This window comes from Thrips palmi, unplaced genomic scaffold, assembly GCF_012932325.1.
Source record: "Thrips palmi isolate BJ-2018 unplaced genomic scaffold, TpBJ-2018v1 HiC_scaffold_7, whole genome shotgun sequence".
Lineage (NCBI taxonomy): Eukaryota > Metazoa > Arthropoda > Insecta > Thysanoptera > Thripidae > Thrips > Thrips palmi.
The window spans coordinates 5,095,134-5,111,888 of record NW_023144634.1 but is presented as its reverse complement, the minus strand read 5'-3'; the positions used below and the strand labels follow the sequence as shown (position 1 = coordinate 5,111,888).

General features: G+C 54.9%; 4 protein-coding genes across 9 annotated transcripts; 1 reads left to right on the top strand and 3 right to left on the bottom strand.

Moving 5' to 3' along the window:
* Positions 1-59: 59 nt before the first annotated feature.
* On the bottom strand, positions 60-3,632 carry LOC117652397 (ubiquitin-40S ribosomal protein S27a). Of its 2 annotated transcripts, none has more exons than XM_034397275.1 (4): positions 3,496-3,632; positions 599-717; positions 315-532; positions 60-236 (listed from the first exon to the last, which is right to left on the bottom strand). In XM_034397275.1, exons 2-4 carry the CDS (start codon positions 693-695, stop codon positions 87-89), a joined length of 465 nt encoding a protein of 154 aa, XP_034253166.1. In that variant the 5' UTR covers positions 696-717; positions 3,496-3,632; the 3' UTR covers positions 60-86. The 2 variants fall into 2 exon arrangements, with proteins under 2 accessions (XP_034253166.1, XP_034253167.1); XM_034397276.1 differs by having other exon boundaries at positions 3,431-3,540.
* Positions 837-3,632, bottom strand: LOC117652396 (ribosome biogenesis protein NSA2 homolog). Of its 3 annotated transcripts, none has more exons than XM_034397272.1 (4): positions 3,496-3,632; positions 2,355-2,636; positions 1,415-1,597; positions 837-1,338 (listed from the first exon to the last, which is right to left on the bottom strand). In XM_034397272.1, the coding sequence occupies exons 2-4, from the start codon at positions 2,568-2,570 to the stop codon at positions 958-960; spliced, it is 780 nt and encodes a 259-aa protein (XP_034253163.1). In that variant the 5' UTR covers positions 2,571-2,636; positions 3,496-3,632; the 3' UTR covers positions 837-957. The 3 variants fall into 3 exon arrangements, with proteins under 3 accessions (XP_034253163.1, XP_034253164.1, XP_034253165.1); XM_034397273.1 differs by having other exon boundaries at positions 3,431-3,516; XM_034397274.1 differs by lacking the exon at positions 3,496-3,632 and adding an exon at positions 2,779-2,994.
* A 90-nt stretch (positions 3,633-3,722) lies between these two features.
* LOC117652395 (cilia- and flagella-associated protein 298) lies at positions 3,723-5,959 on the top strand. 3 transcript variants are annotated; one of them, XM_034397270.1, is made up of 6 exons: positions 3,723-3,817; positions 3,994-4,076; positions 4,267-4,474; positions 4,551-4,786; positions 4,882-5,052; positions 5,148-5,959. In XM_034397270.1, exons 3-6 carry the CDS (start codon positions 4,336-4,338, stop codon positions 5,646-5,648), a joined length of 1,047 nt encoding a protein of 348 aa, XP_034253161.1. In that variant the 5' UTR covers positions 3,723-3,817; positions 3,994-4,076; positions 4,267-4,335; the 3' UTR covers positions 5,649-5,959. The 3 variants fall into 3 exon arrangements, with proteins under 3 accessions (XP_034253161.1, XP_034253162.1, XP_034253160.1); XM_034397271.1 differs by having other exon boundaries at positions 3,762-3,895; positions 3,994-4,072; XM_034397269.1 differs by having other exon boundaries at positions 3,762-3,895.
* A 1,413-nt stretch (positions 5,960-7,372) lies between these two features.
* LOC117652392 lies at positions 7,373-13,445 on the bottom strand. The gene is made up of 5 exons (XM_034397265.1): positions 13,078-13,445; positions 10,794-11,023; positions 10,348-10,578; positions 8,358-8,652; positions 7,373-8,236 (listed from the first exon to the last, which is right to left on the bottom strand). The coding sequence occupies exons 1-5, from the start codon at positions 13,429-13,431 to the stop codon at positions 7,979-7,981; spliced, it is 1,368 nt and encodes a 455-aa protein (XP_034253156.1). The 5' UTR covers positions 13,432-13,445; the 3' UTR covers positions 7,373-7,978.
* Positions 13,446-16,755: the final 3,310 nt, after the last annotated feature.

Below are 16,755 nucleotides of genomic sequence, written 5' to 3'. Positions count from 1 at the left end.
AGCTCGCCCCCGCTCCTACATGTGTCGAGGTAGGGTTGGAAGATTAAAAAGAATACCAGTTTAGAGGGGAATCTATATTTTAACAATTATTTTTCCTCCGGCTTGTTGAATACAAGGGTGTATCCGCACTTGCCGCAGTAATGCCTGTCTTCCATGGCTGCCATGAAGACACCAGCACCACACTGGTCGGATGGGCACTCACGGCGCAGGCGGTGGATCTTGCCATTCTCATCGACCTGAAACACAACAAATTAATCAATTCCACAAGTCACGAAAACAAGCCAAGTCAGAGCTGTCAGAAATTTAACACATACCTTGTAATACTTAAGCACAGCAAGCTTGACCTTCTTCTTCTTGTGCTTGATCTTCTTGGGGGTGGAGTAATTCTTCTTCTTTCGCTTCTTAGCACCTCCGAGCAGTCTAAGAGTGAGGTGAAGGGTGGATTCCTTCTGTACATCATAATCTGCGAGGGTCTGTCCATCTTCAAGCTGCTGGCCAGCGAAGATCAGCCTCTGCTGGTCGATGGGAATCCCTGAAATGAAATAAGATTAGTAGAGCACCACTTATCGAAATCCGGTACATGAACTAAGATAATTACCTTCTCGGATCTGGATCTCGCTCTTGACATGTTCTACAGTGTCGAAGGGCTGGACCTCAAGGGAGAGGGTCTCCTGACTTTTGACGAAGATCTGCATGATGAAATCCTTATAGGACAACCTATGAAACAAAAATAATGGTGAATAAATAATCAAATAAATTTCATTGCCTAGTGAAGTGTGCAAAGACCACAGCTCTGGATGTCATGTACAGGAGACAGGGACACATCAAAACTAAAATTGGTTACGAAATTTTTTATTTAAGGGACAAGATACAGCATTTGTTTCACATTTTAACAGACCTAGAAATACTTCACTCTTAGCCTTAACACCAACTTGATAAGGTACGTCACAGCTTAACTTAAACAATGAGAATTGCATTAATGCAACCATCATTTTCAGGATTGTTAGTGACTTGGGCATACTTTCCCCACACAACTTTGCCAGCTTGTGTCACAAGACCCAACTCACTAATATTAACTTCAATAACAGTACCCTTTGTAATGACACCTAATGAAGTATACATGGGGGAGCTTGGGTTTTTCTTTACACCAATGATAGGAACACAAAAAGTAGCCTTAAGTTCAGGGTGTGTGACATGAGCCTTATTGAAACGAAGTGCCATCGGCCGAATGAAACGTTCAAACTTAGGTGGCTTTCTTGTGAAACCTTCACCGACAAATGTGACTTTGGTGACCATACGTTTCCATGCTTTTCTCCTGGACTTCCCTGTGCGTAGAACCTGAAAGAGGTACTTTGTTAAACAAGAAAGAAAAAAAATACTAATCAAATAAACCAAAGTTTGGATGAGACAATACCTTGAATACTTCTGAATCTCCTTGAGCCTTGACCTTTGGAATGGGAACTTCCCACTTGCCAGCCTTTTCCTTTCTCTTCTGCTTAATCATATTAGAAAGAACTTTGGCTCTGGACTGGACATCACGATCCAAAAGGTACACGGGAAGTGCTCCATCTGTGGGCTGTTCTTCTGTTTTCTTGACCTGAAAATAAAAAGGTAAAGGCATTTAGTGGATATTCAAAAGACCCAAGCAACGAAACTAAGGCACAGTGATGAGCTCTCAGGTAGATACGAGCCACACAGGTCAGAGAAAGAATAGTCTGAATTGAGTTACGAAAAAAGCCTTGCACATTGCACTCAAAATGCCAGCCATGGGAGTTTCCAACAAGATGGCCACACCTCAGCCTAAAGACGTCCCAGGATTAAGACCACCTTGACATTCCTAGTCTCCCACCTCTCATCAAGAGATGCACCCTGCTAGAGTGTAGAGCGGCTCTTACTCAGACCTTCCCGGGACATAGATGAGTAACAAGTACTCCGTGCGAGAGTCCCTGGTGCAAGCTTCCCCCTGACCTGACAGCTGTCTGTCATCACAGAGCAAGTTCATTAACTAATCTAGGCACCCTCAGTATTAGATCAGAGCAGGACTAGTCTGAATTGAGTTATAAATGAATACCTCGCACATTGAACTCAAAATGCAGGCCATGGGAGTTCCCAAAAGGTAATGCCATCCCTCAGCTAATAGCTTCCCAGGGTCAACAGGCAAACCCCACATTTCTCTTCTCCCACTCCTCATTTCAGAGGAATACACCCGGCTAGAGTGTTAGGCGGTCCATGCTCAGACCTTCCCGAGACTAAATGAGTAACAAGTACCCTGTTTGAAAGTCCCTAATGCAAGATCTGCTCTGATCACTAACTAGTCATCACAGGGTTGACATAAACAAAAGCATTTTAAGTACCTTTTTCTCTTCATGGGCCTGAATCTTCTTTTTCATTTGGATCTTCTCATTTCTCCTCTCCTTGTTGAAGATCTTGGCCTTGATACCTCGGAGTTTGCGAGCCTTCTCTGCACGCTTCTTGGGCGCACGGGCCTCCCTCTTGCGTTTACGTTCTTCATAATCAAGCCGGCGACCATATAATTTACGGTGCCTCTCAATGTACTCGTTCTGTGGCATGTTGGCGTTGGCTGTCTGTGGTGGCTAAGTCTGATGTCCCTGGTTCCTCAGAGCTATATCTTAAACCTGCAAATGCAAAACAAGGTCAAAGTTGTAACCAAAAATGTGCAGCCCAATCTGAAATGAAACAGTACTAGCATCCACCAGGACTCCCACTCCAGATCTGGGCAGTACAAAAACTGACATACTAAGGAACTAAGCTACTCACCCAGATGGTCCTCGAGTCTTCAAAGCCCCGGGCTAAAAGGTAACTGCCCAAACCCGAAGTGACAAGTCGTGTGTAGCTCGTACACATTTCACTTCAGAAGAGTCATGCACAACGAGGGCATAGGGAACAAATCACGCGAAACAAAGAGTGCAATGTTGTGACACTGAGCACACCATGGAGACATAACCTATGCGACACGCTACCCAAACAGCTACACTTGCCACTTGGGAGACAACAAGCAAATTTGACAGGATTTGAATGAAGTCCCCGTATGTAAGTGAATTAGTGAGAACAAAAAGAGATAGATCGTCGAAGAGACTGAAATTTTAACTAATCGATACCAAACCTAATGCACGAAACACGTTTCCGGCAAAACAATGAGCCGGTTGGCGCAAAACTAAGACTTAGAGAAAGTGACAAATCGACTTAGAATTACCCAGCTTGACATCCAAGGAAAGATTAACACCGCTTAAGAGCAGGAAAGAAACTTCGCAACGAGATAAATACTCAAAACAAAAAGTGTTGCAGAACATAACCTAAGCGCGGCATCCACTGCAACGTGGTCGCACCGCAGTTCAAATAATACAAAAATTGTGTCCAAGGTAAAACTCCAGAGCTGTGGCACTTTGAACGGCGAACACTTAATACCTACGCCAATCATCGGAGGGTAATTGAAGGGGTAAAATCCATTTAACTCCGCTCAAAGACCCAACTCACCTAGTCGAATCTCATCACGCCTGTTGAAGGATCTGGCAATGGCCGACCGGAAGTGTACCTCGACTTCAGATTACTCTCCAACCCAAAGCCAGCGATGGGCTCTAAAGTTGTCGTTTTGAAACATTCGTTTATACCACATGGATACACTTTCATAAAAGATATAAATTTGAAAAATGATTTTTAAAATAACTTAAAGTGAAAACATAATGCATAAAATAAAAACTGCAATCAAATGACACAGGAGTAGCTCAGATCGCTTTTGGGTTGGAGACTGTAAATAAGCAGTAGTGCCATCTTCTGCTTGCTTCTGCTTGTCTGCTTGGTTCGTGTTGTAAAGTGCATATTTGTAACTCTATTATCCCACCATACACTTGTTGTCATTTAAAACATTTGCATTGATGTAAATATTACAATTTTTTTCTCATGGTTCATGTCAATTTTTATCTCTTATCATAGACAGACTTTTATATTTCTTTCTTCCTTGTTGTCCACATTTAGTTTGGGAAGTTCAAGTGCGTTTCTGCTGTCGGCCTGTCGGCTTTCAACCCTTTATACGTTGGATCTGTTTGTGCTCAAGGCAGGTAATATTCCGTGAAACAACAATCATGGTTTGCATTTTATGCATTGACTGATAGTTTACTGGGAGTACTTTTTTCTCATTTTCATAGATCAGGCCATAATGCATCCCTGTAACCTTCGTACATTACCACAAAACATGTGAACTTGAAATATATTTTGTCCGTGCTGACAGAAATTAATGAATTTTTACAGGTATTTTTCAAATATTCCTTCACGACATCCCAATTTAATTGAAGTCTCAGGTTCTCGCGGGACTTAAACATGGTGCAGCTTCACGTCAAAAGAGGAGATGAAAGTCAATTTCTGATCGAAGTCCCTGCCGATACACCTGTTAATGATGTCATAACAGAGGTCACTATTATATATAATGGGCGGCTCAAAGCAGGACGCATCTGTATGGGTAAGTTCTTGACATTGAAAAACAAAGTAATTTAAGCCTTAATTCACAAATTTATTTTTGTTTTTTGTCTTTTCAGAAATGGAGGAGTTGGCTGATCATGGTCCAATGCTGCCTCCAAATATAATGGGCCTTACTGATGAGCAAGTTTCAGAGCTAAAACTTTCTGATGAATGGGCTGATAAGTGTGTGCCTAGTGGTGGGTGGACTTTCAACAAAGATGAAATTGGTCGTCGAAACGGACGTCAACCAAATGAAAAAATGCAGGAGGTACTTCGGAAGACCATTGAGGAGGCTAAGGCCATTATATCCAAGGTAAACTTGTGGTAAAAATAATAATTTCATTTTCCTTTCACCTTATTGAAGAAGGGCTTGTCATTGAGTTGTTAAATAAATTCTTTTGTCCACAGAAACAAGCTCAAGCTGGAGTACCTGTCACGAGAAACATGGTAAAAGAAGCTCTTGATATGCTGCGTGGAGCTGTGACAATTGTGTATCCCATGGGATTGCCTCCTCATGATGTTATTCGAGAGGAATTTGAGAACACTGAAGATCTCAGTGGAACTCAAGCTTCACTTGAGGTACTCCATTTTTCTCAATAATTACCTGTTGTACAATGCAGCTATGACAGTCTGTTTTGTTTTGTGTTAAACTCATGGTTTCTTACTGTTTTCAGGTGATTGAGCCTTCCATGGCTTGTCTATGGTTTTGTGGAAAGGAAATGCTGAGAACAAAAAAACTAAGCGACTACTTTGGACGCAATGACAAGACTCGTGGTGTTGTTAAACTGCAGAAAATCGGTCAAGGTGCTCCTGGACGTGAACCTGTGATGACTGAGGCCCAGCAAAAGGAGTGGATGCTGCATGCCTATCGCAAACAAGAGGAAATAAAGGTAGGACAAGAATCAAGCAGCTCTTCAAACCATGTAGAAGCAGGAAATGTTTCAAGTGTAGACTCTGGATTCTGCAAAGTAGAACCAAATAATGTAGCTCCTTCATTACCATTGGATGAAGATAGGAATGAAGCTGATAGCTCAGACTTCGTTCATAGAATGTTAAGTTCATCCAGTGTAAGTGATGGTTCAACTATGAGATCAATTGATAGTAGCTCTGCTTTATCAAATATTACAAGCTTCATCAATGAATCTCAGTACAGCATCTTTAATATACACAAGTGATATTGGACTTTTAAGCTTATTGATTGCTGTGATAATATTTTGATACTGTAGCTTAGTGTAGGTACCTGTATCTTTTTTTAAAGCACATTTATTTTTGTGTAATTCTGTTGCTCCCCACTGTTGTGTAACTTTGTATTAAAAGCATGTAGTTAGTGTTTACCTGGAAATGGAAAATAAAAATAGTAAACTTTTGCTGAAAATGAAATGAAGGAAAACAAAATGGTATATTTTGTCAATAATTACAAATTTACAGGATCAGACATAGATTATATAGCAAGTAGCATTAGATTAAAGATCATGTTTGCCAACAATTCTGAACTATTTCTTTCATTACCTCATCCTTTCCAACAGTAACAATAATAGGTAACTATTTTTTCTCTTATTATTTTTATTTCACTCACAATAAAAAAGATGAATCCACTTCCAAGGATAACATAATGAAGTATTGCAAAACATCACATCATGGCACATGGTACATAGTGGTATTCAGCACCCAGTACTTGATCATTTCTAAGCACATTTTTGCCTGTAGGAGAAAAGTGAGCAGCAAACATTTTTTTAGAAAGTTAGTATACATGAAAGTGTGGACCATTGCAATCAGACCTGTCAGTAAAATTTGAGTCAGAATCGGGAAAGGTGCCATCCCCCCGATGGAAAGGAAAACAGGTTTCAAACAACCTATCAGTCTCTGAAGTTACGCAAGCTAGAAGCTCGATGGCCCCGTAGAATTTGGTAAAACTGCAGCCTTTGTGACGGATTTTCCAGTTTTATAGGAGTCCGAACACGTAAATGAGAGTAAATTAAATAACCTAATTCAGTGGCACTTTTGCGGTGAAAATACTGCTGCACTCACATTCAGTCTATTTACCCAAATGACCACAAATCCTGTCCAGTGTCATCGATCTATCGATTTGGTATCTTTACTGTGAGGAACACCTCCATCAGGTGGGGCGTTTGAATCTGTATCTAAGTCATCTGTGACCAAAGTTTCCAAAGAAAAAAATTAATGGCCCTCCAAAAAGAAAGTAGCGCCGAGTCTTGACCGGAAAGCGCGCCCGGGGACGGTGGAAGTCTTGGGGACAAAGCGATAAGAATGAGTTAAAGGAATTTGCGAGGGTTTTAGAAGCACCTTTCGGACCAGCTGTGCACGGCGGTCTTTGCGACACGGCGTTGGTGCATTGGCACCTTGTCACCCTCCAAAGCGGTCAAAGCGGCAGTGCGGGGAAGGCCCAGGCTGCAAGTTGCACCGCTCCCCGCGAGATGGCGCTGCACAGTGGGCCAGTGCGGCCGCGGCAGTTGTGCCCCGCCAGCACTTCACTGCGGCCACCGCCAGGCCAGCGCCAGGCCAGCGCGGTTCCTGGGACTGGACTGGCCCCTGGGACTCCCGGCCTCGCTGCATAAAACATGAGACAATGGCCCTTCGTAGAACTTCGTATGCATGCCAATTTTGATATGATCGACAGACGAGGCCGTACGTCAGGCTCGACCTCGCACCCTACACGGCCTGCGTGTCGACCACACTGTCGACCAGCGACGGGTTGTAGTCCTCGCCGGCCTCGGCCGCCTTGGCGCGGGCCAGCTCGGAGGCGTCGACGAGGAGCTCGGGGCCGAGGCCGTAGCCGAGCTTGGCGTCGTCTGCCTTGGCGGAGGCCTTGGCGGACAGTGACGCGGCCGCCTCGTGGGCCCGCCTCACAGAGCTGGCCGAGGTGGGGGCCGAGGTGTGGGCCGAGGCCGGGGCCGACACCGACAGGCGGAGGGGGATGATGATAGGGCTCTCCACACCGGGGCTGAGGCCGCCGTCGAGGACGCCGTCGAGGCCTGCTGGCGTCTCTCGTCGCTGGGTGGATCTCCGCTTTCCCCTGCAGCATTAGGGACAGTGAGGGCATGTTCTCAGCCACAGTTTAGGGCCAGGCAGCCAGGCCAAAGCAGGGGACATTTGGACTGCCCCAGCCAGGTCCTCTAGGTCCTCTAGGTCCCCTAGGTCTTATTCCAGCTACTCTCCACATTCATACGGGGCTTCCCTACTCGTCGGTTTGCCGATCCGACTAATCCAGACAAAAGAGAACGAAACTGGCAGCCCGTCGTAGTCTCACGACTCCCATAATTTAATCAAACTATCGAACAAGGCGCTGAGGGTGGCCAAGGCCTGCCCAGGCCCACCTCAGGCGGTCGTCAGCTACAACAGCCAGCTTGGCTGGCTCGGCTACAAACACGCAGATAGAGACGAATAATCTAAACACCAGAGAAGAAAAGGGAGGCGCAAACAAACCTCGCTCCTGTGGGGACTTGAACCCGCGCCAGTCACACACTTGTCACTTGTCACTCGAGACTCACGAGTTCATGAGCAAGCTCTCCGGGCCCGGTTCGTCGTCGTCAACCACCACGCCACCGCCGGCGCCGCTGTCGCCGCAGCACCGGCACAGCGTGCACTTCATCTTGCCGTCGTCGCGCACGCGGACGTACTTGGTGATGCACACCAGGGTGACGAACGACACCACGAACAGCACGGAGGGCACGACCGTGGCGATGAGCAGGTCGCGGAGGGTCTTGCCCAGGTCGAAGCGCGCCACCGCCATGAAGCTGTCGTCCTGAGCACAAAACACAAAGTTTGGAAGCAGGATTTTTAAAAAAGAAAAATTAAAGGAGAGGAGGGTTTGGCCGCCTGCGCCGGTCTTCTGGCCCACTGTGGGACACGCCGCCGGCACTCACGTGGTTGTAGTAGCACGGGAAGCGGCTCTGCGCGGTCTGGTTGACGCCGTCGCGGCCGTGGGTGGCCCGGAAGTCGTGGCACTCGCCGCGCAGCGTGTTGACGCAGCCCTCCAGGTTGATGTACAGCCTGCTGGAGTTGTAGATGGTGAGGCTCTGCTGCGGCGGTAGGAAGTGGCCCTGCGGGTCCAGCGGCCTGCTCGAGTTGCCGTACAGCGTCCAGAACGTGGTGAAGTTGATGTAGGGCTGCGGGATGAGGCTCTCCTCCAGCACGGTGCCGTTGAGGCAGTCCGTGGCCCTGGACGCGCAGAGAGAGCAAATGATAGACAGCCGCCGGCTTCAAAGGCAACACCGCCCTTCTCATCGCGTTTGACACGTTCGCAGCCCCTTTCCTTTGGCTGAACGACAGCATCGCCTCCGCACGCCGTTCTGCCGCAGGGCCTTCTTGTCCACGCGGTCCGCCGACTCGCGCGTTGCAATTTTGAATCGGATAGCGGCGGCTGGAGGCTAGGGGGCTGGAGCAGCGCGGCACGTAAAGAGAATAGGCAACTCCCGGAGGTGCACGTTGCGCTGACAGCTGGCCGCGGGGCGTCCTCCTCGTCGTCCTCCTCCTCGTCGTCTTCCTCCTCGTCGTCCTCCTCCTCGTCGTCCTCCTCCTCGTCGCCCCCAACCTCGCGTGGCGCGGCACCGCGGCGCGCAGCCACCCTATTTGAGTTTTTGTTTCGCTGACGCGCTTCATCGGGCGCGGATTCAAAGGGATGTGGGAGTTTGAGTCGTGGGACGCGGAGCGCCAAACTTCCCGGAGTCTTCCTGGAAGTGAAAACTTTCCCAGCCACGCGGCGGCGCGTGAAAAAAGCAAAACAAGAAACGGAATCAGCATCAGCCTGGGCCGGCCGTCCTCCTCGCTCGTGCTGATTGTGTTGCCTACCTGCGTGGTGTTGGCCTTGTTGGCCCGGCGCCCCGGGCAGGTAGGCAACACAAAAGGCAAAGCGGCGCAGCGCGGCAGCCTTTGTCATCATTACCGCATCGCCCTGCCAGCGCCGCCAGCGCCGCCCTCGTTTGCGATGTGACTAACGAAGCTCTCCGCTTGCTTCCAGGTAATGACCGCCATAACTCTGGAGTTCCGCACGCCCGGCAGGCCCGGCAGGCTCGGCAGGCCGCACACCGTGCAGTGGGTGGAGCCAGGTGAGGCACACCCGGTGCGCGGCCACGCGCCTCGAGCAGAGACCGGACAGGGCGCGGACACCGCCACGACGCACAGTGGGCCAGAAGACCGGTGGAGGGTCAGCGACATGGCGCGGCGTGTCCGTCAGCACGGCGTCGTGCGGGTCGCGGAGCCGGTCGTGCTCAGTTGGCACGACAAACGCGGGGGTGAATCCAGCTACCCCCCCCCCCTCCCCGGAGCGCCCCAGCGGGGCCCGTCCTGCAGGCAGGGGGCGCTCGAACAAGGCGTGGCCTCGTCGATGGGGCGTGACGTAATTTACGGACGGCCCCGGTCGCGTGCCGCGTGCGTCCGTCCAGACATGCTAAGTGACGTGCGGCGTATGCACCCTACACCGCAATTCCCCGAACCGGAGCGCGAAGCCACGAAGCGGGGCGGAACGAGCCGAAGCGGGGACGGCGAGGAATTGGCGACGAGGACGAGGACGCTGACACGACCGACGTTTTACTGTTGTTGTCTTTCAATATTGCGTCCGAATGCGGGTCTGGTCCCCGCCAGCGGACTCGGGGGCGCGAGAGAGACCGAGCGACGCGGCAACGACTCTCCGGAAACGCGGGCGGCGGCCTCGCACAGTGGGCCAGAAGACCGGTGGAGGCGGACAAAACTCTAGACGCGTTTTGAGCTCGCACGTTCGGTTCGAGTCCCATTTAGCGACTCTGGAGCTCAAAACGCGTTTAGAGTTTTGGCCGCCTCCACCGGCTTCTGGCCCACTGTGTGACGCCCCATGAGTACGAGACGGAGCGACGGAAACGACTCTCAGAGTGTACCCACCTGAGCGAGTTGTTGCCGACCTTGACGACGCTGAGGCAGGACGCGAGCAGCGCGCCGCCGCTCTTGTCCTCGTGCCAGATCTCGGTGGCGTTGACGGGGGTGCCGGGCTCGTTGCCCCGCGCGCGGTTCAGCGCGAACGCCTCGCGGCACTCGCCCGTGAACAGGTTGTCCTCGTACATGAGGAACACGTTCATGGACGTGGTGGTGATCTTGTTGCAGTACCGGTCGCAGCTGGAAAAACCAGTGTCAGCGTCGGTTCCCATCGACCCACAGTGAGCCAGAAGACCGGTGGATGCGGCCAAAACTCAACACGCGTTTGGTGGGGTCACACGTTAGATTCGGGTCCCATTGGCGACTCTGGAGCTCAAAACGCGTCTAGAGTTTTGGCCGCCTCCACCGGTCTTCTGGCCCACTGTGCGTGGTCCACCACACTCTTTCGCTCCTACCTGAACGGACGCTTGATCTTGGTGCAGATGGACTTGTTGCACTCGAAGAAGCCGTTGAGCTTCATGTTGTCCTTCTCCGTGTTGAGCACCACGCCGTCGGCCTTGTAGTGGCACAGGAAGCGCTCCGAGTAGTTGCCGCAGTGGCCCAGCGAGCAGTTGAACACGCCGTGCAGGTCGTCGCACTCGGAGCCCTGGTTGCAGTTGTACCGCTTGACCGAGGTGGGGTCCGCCTGGACGGGTAATGCCATGTCAGTGTGGCTGGTACAGCAGACTGTCCCTCTCGCACCTAAACGGGACGCCCCATGAGTGCGAGAGAGACAGAGCGACGAAAACGACTCTCAGCCTGCAGGCTAGGGGCGCATCCCATATGGCCGATGTCACGTGGAGAAAAAAATGGCTAAAGGTAATACAGCAGATACTGTCCTGGTGCTCCTGTAGGGATTGTTACATAAGAGTAGAAACATATGCGACGAATAATTTCGACTCCCTCGCCTGCAGGCCCTTACAATCTCACACCCTTACGCCCTTGCGGCGCAGTCCCATCGGACACGCACATATTGTCAGGCGGGTAGGGTTGGAAACATTTTGCGTTTGAATTATTTCGCTCTGTGGAGTTCTCTGTGAAATTCACTCTGACAATAAAACCCCTCCGCTGCGGAGAAAAAAAAAGAGGCGGGGAAAGCGGTCGTTTTACGCTGTTCATTTTCATTTGCCTCTCTGCTATCGACATGTTGCCACCCACTCTGCCGCTGCTTTTTGACTCGGCCAGCGGGCCAGCTACGAGAAACAAAAGCAAAAACAAACGACAAAAAAAGGAACCATTGAGGTGCAGCATAAAAAGATAATGGCTCGCACTCTTTATAGCAGAGAGCGGAAATGGCGGGAAAATGCCGAGCGGCGAACACAAATTGATCCACACGCTGACGGACTGCGCGCTTTTGTGTGAAGGCGCGAATCAAATATTAATTGAACGATGCGGTGAACCGCGAATAGACTGGCACATGCACGGCCGAATGGAAAGCACCGCCGATATACTCGGCGGGCAGTGCACCCGGCCGCCAGGCCGGCAGGCCGGCTGTGTGTTCAGTGCGTACTATCCTCTTGTCGTGTTGTCGTGTACTCGGTGTGTTCGGAGGGTTCGGAGGCAAGGGCCTGGGGGCGAGGGGGGTGAGGGGGGTCACTGTTGCCCTCGGTGCGCTTCCCCCGCCCCCCTCCACCTATTGATCTCGAGGGGCACCCCCCGCACCGCCGGGAAGGGCGACGCCGCCCCCGAGCCACCCCCTCGCGGCCCCCGCCGCCCCCGCCACGGACGCGCGCTTACATCGCCATCGCGGGGGCCTCGGGGGCGGCGCGGTGCATCTCCAGCATCCGGCGGGAAGTAACGCCCTGCACTGCGAGGACGGCGCGGCCGCGGCCCCGCCAGGCAATGACAGCAACGGGTACGCCGGCGGCGTCGACCCCAACCCCCGACCCCGCCCCGTCCCCCAGAACGCCGCCATCAACAGGTTATCCCGTCGAGGCCGTCGCCGCGGTGGCCACGTCGTTTCATTTCCATTTCCTGGCTGCCGCGGGGCGGCGAGGCCGTCGGCGAGGCCGTCGGCGTCGCGCTGACTCGCGCCGGAAACAGTGCGGAAAACGTTCGCGCGGCGCGCGGCCTCTGCGTGGAGGGCCTACCGCAAGACCGCAAGGCGAGGCGCGGCCTCTGCCCCTCACGTGCCGCGCGGCCTCGGCCCCTCGGCGCCTCGGCCGGGCAAGGCAATATGTCTGGGCGAGGCCGGCCGGCCGGGCGTGGCGGACGCCGAGCGGATCTCTCGGACCGCTTTGCGTCCAGAATCGTAATGCCCCCGGGGCTGCCCCCCCTCCCCTCCCCTTCCCGCAAATCCGCGCTGCCTGTTCCTTTAGCCCCCTTTTCTGCGCCGCGCCATCCAGTTTTCTCTAGTTTGGCCGCTGCTGCTGCTGCTGCCTTTCCGACCTCCCCTCTCCCTCTCACCGCGCCGTCCCACCGGAAGAGGCGAGTTCAAGGAACGCCAAAAGACAGGGGAGGGCCGGCAAATGTTATGCACGGCTCAGAAGTTGGAGTGGCTTCGTCGGGAGGCTAATGCCGCCCCCCCCCCTTTCTCCCAAGGCCCCAGGCCCCTTGTTTGACTTATTATTCCCGCCTTAAAGTGTGTGCTTACTGCCAAAAACACAGTTAGAAAATGAAAATGGGACAGAAAGAGGGTGGAAAAGTGAAACCTTCGGCCGGTCCGGGCCGAGGCCGGCTCCACAGGTGCACCCGACTCACCGGCGGGCAGGACACGCTGCTGAGGCTGGTGCAGTTGTTGAGCACGATGTCGGTGCCGTTCTGACGCACCGTGACGTGCATCTGCGGGCAGAAGCCCGTGGTCTTGGTGAGGCACCACTCGCCGCACGACGCCCAGTTGCAGTTGTTGACGTCGCTGGTGCGGTGCGTCTGGCACATGACGGGCAGCGGGTCGAAGCCCGAGTGGAAGGCGCGGTGCGAGGGCATGTAGATGGCCACGGACAGGTAGATGAGCGACACGCAGCTCAGCACCACCGTCAGCTGGCACAGGCAGATGGAGCCGCAGAGGTGCCGGTTCTGCTCCATCAGCGTGCGCGGCTTCTCGCGACGCCCCATCTCGGCCTGGGGCGGGGCCCGCCGGCCGCGCTGCTCGCGTTAGTGCGCGTTGGCGCCGGAAGTAGCGCCGGAGTCGGCGGCCGCGGACTTCCGCCCGGCTGTTGTTGCTGTGGTGGCGGTCGTGGCCGTCGTGGTGCTGGTGGTACCGCCTACCCGGGGCCGCCGGGGCCCGGGACGGTCATGTCGGTCTGTCGGCGACGGCGGTCCTGCCGAGAGAGAAGCACGAGTCAGTCATGAATAAAAGCGGCTCTCACGCGCGTCCTTGCCGTCGCGACCGGGAAAGGGCGGCGGATTTCGAATTTCGGAGCACTCCCCAGTTAGCGTGGCGGTCCCGCATAGTGTAGCACTGCCAAGCCATGGCCACGCACTGCCCGGCCGGCTCCAACGGATTGGGATGTTACTCGTAACGCAAGAAAAACAAGGCGCAGCGGAGCGGCGGCAGCGGCGGCCGAGACAAGGGCCAGAGAGAGAGAGACGGAGGGAGGGAGACGTGTTTCTGTAGCCCCCTTCCCTCTCAATTATTAACGTGCCGGGCCCGCGCGGCCAACCAGTTCCAGTGCACACCAGTTCTGACGCTGCGGGGGGCGGCGCGACCGGGGGCGCGGGGGCGCGGGGGCGGCAGCGCGAGGGGGTGGCGGCAGTGGCGGTGCGGCCAGGGGGCGGGCCGTCCTCTGATTCTTGGCGGAGTGGCGCTTAAATCCGCGCCGCCGCCTCCCTTCGGCTCCTTTCGGCCGAGATCACGATCGGTGGCTTGCCTTGCTTTGCACGCCATGGCCCGGCATTCTCGGTCGCGTCGCTGACACTGTCACTGACACTGGCGCTGACGGGCGGAAAGGACAGGCGATAAATAAAGCGCTCGCTTTTTGCCGACTCATTCTGAGACTCTGCAAAAAAAGAGGGGGGAGGGCACTACGAAGAGAAACGTGGTGCGGGTGCGCCGGGCAACTGCGCGCCAAAACAACCGCCCGTTTCCCGTTTCTGTTGTTTACATGCGGGGTGGGTCTCTCTCTCTCTCTCTCTCTGGCGAGGGCCGCCGCGGCGAGGGCATTGTTCGCGCCGGCAGTCGTGGAAGTACCCCTGAATGGCACTGGGAGGGGGTGGGGGAGTACCATGAGCTATGGGCCATGAAGTGCGCGCCATGAACTGGGAGCACAAGTCAGCACGCCGGGCCTGGGTACAGTCCCGACAAAGATCGCAGGGCTGCATTCACGTCAACTCACCCTGCAGGATGATTCCGAGGGGAAGGTCTCTCTCTCTCTCTCGCTCTCATGGGGCGTCCCGTATAGGTGTGAGAGAGACAGACCGACGAGACCTCCCCTTCGGAAGCAGTCTGCAGCAGGGCCTGCAAGGCTGGCCCTGCACGGGCAGGGCCCGCAGCGGGGGTACGAACACCGAACGGCCCCCTCGCTCTGTTTACCTCCGCCCCCTCCGCCCCCTTTGCCCATCGCCCCCCTCCCCCCTCCCACCCCATCCGTCTGTGGCCGCCCCATTTTGCCTCCACTCTGATGGCTATATCGCACCCATTGCGCCGTCGTTGTCTGCTTACCCCCCTCCCTCCCCCTCCCCCAATACGCACTCCCCGCGCTATCAGGCAAGTGGTGCGCCCACAGTGCCACTCCGCAAGTAGTGGAGGCCAGAGGGGGCGGAGGGGAGGGGGAGGTGCGGCTTGAGGCGGGCGAGAGAGCTTGAGGTCGGTGGGCGTGGAGCCGCACGGCGTGGAGCGCCCGCCGAGTCGAGCGTAGGCAACCCGCGCGCATGCCGTGCCGCTGTGTTGCCTACCCGTGCGTCCACAGGCGCTATGAGAGGCACGGCCAGAGCGGCGAAAGACGAAAACGACTCTCGGAATCAGTCTGCAGTCTACGAGCGTCTGGCTTCTGGCGGCGGCCTTGGGTGCGGGTCGGCCAGGCCGGCCTGATTGGGGCTCAGCAGCGCGTCGGGCTTCGTTCAACTGGACAGACGGCAGGGAGGGGAGGGGAGGGGAGGGGGAACCTAGCTTCGCCATTATCCCAATATTCGCTCACCCTCCGATTTGCCAGGCGCTCGCCTGCAGGCTGGTTCCGAGCCGTGGTCGCTCTGTCTCTCTCGCACTCGTGGGGCGTCCCGTACGGGGTGCGAGAGCGAGCGACGAAGCACAGTTCGGAATCGGACTACAGGCGTATCCGCTTCCCCGCTCACTGGCGCCGGGGAGGTGTAGCCGTTGGGACGCTGCGCCGCGCCCCGCCGCCGTCTCGGGTGTCCTAGGGTGCCCCTGCCGGTCCCTGCCGGTCTCTGCCGGTCCCCGCCGGGTCGGGTTCTCGTTCGGGCCACCCCTTCCAGCGGCAGCGTGCCGATATTGCTTCCAGGTGCGAGCGACGCGAGTGCCATGCTTATGGCGCGCCATGGCGTCGTCAACCCTGGGGACTGGGGTTCGAATCCCGCGCCGTTTCTGCGGAAAACTTTCTTTCTGCCTTATTCCAGAAATTTCTCATCTTGGTGGCGGAGGGTCGAGCCTCATTTTTCTAGTCCCTCTCCGCCGACCGGACGGCGCCTGGAACTCATTTCTCTGGCGGCAGTGCCCCGACAGTGCCCCGGCAGTGCCTGCCAATCAGCCAGGACGCCGAGAACCAATTCCGCTGCAGCACGTCCGGTAAAATAAACAGACCCTTCCTGACGAGGAGAGCGACCGACGGACCGACAGCGCCTCAAGCTGGAGCCTTGTACCACCAAAGTACGGCCAAGGACCTCGAAGGACCTCGAAGGACCTGTTGGGCCGGGCGTACCGCGCGCACTGCTGGGGGCGGCCCGGGCCGGGCCATGTTGAAAGTCTTGGATGGGGTGCTCGGGTCGTTACCACGGCAGTACGCATTCCTCGCTCCAAATCCCATCTCGCTCTCGCCCTCAGACCTCCCCCTCCCTTCTTTTTTTCTGGTTGGCGGACCCACGTCGCGGAATGCTTTCTGGAGAGCTCCCCCTCCCCTTCGCGGGGCGTCGCGGGGCGTCGCGGGGCGTCGCGGGGCGTGGTTTCAGACGGAATGTTTCCCCAAGCCAGGCCGAGGCCGAGGGCGGCCGAGGGTCGCGGCGGAGTAAGTAGGATGCTGCTCGGACGTCCTGTTTCGCTTTGTCCATTCATGACTCGGTGACGTCGCGCCGCGTCGCGCGGTCCCTGTGAGTCAATGAGGCCTTTCATGTCGCGGTGGCAGAGCGCCGCCAGATGCCCATCGACCGCCTCGTCCGGGACGACCCCCGATGACCCGGCCCGCCCCAATGTCCCATCGGGCCAAGCAAACACACGTTATTCGGCCGTTACCGGCCGCTGGGGCGCGGCGGGGCAGAGCGAGCGGCGAG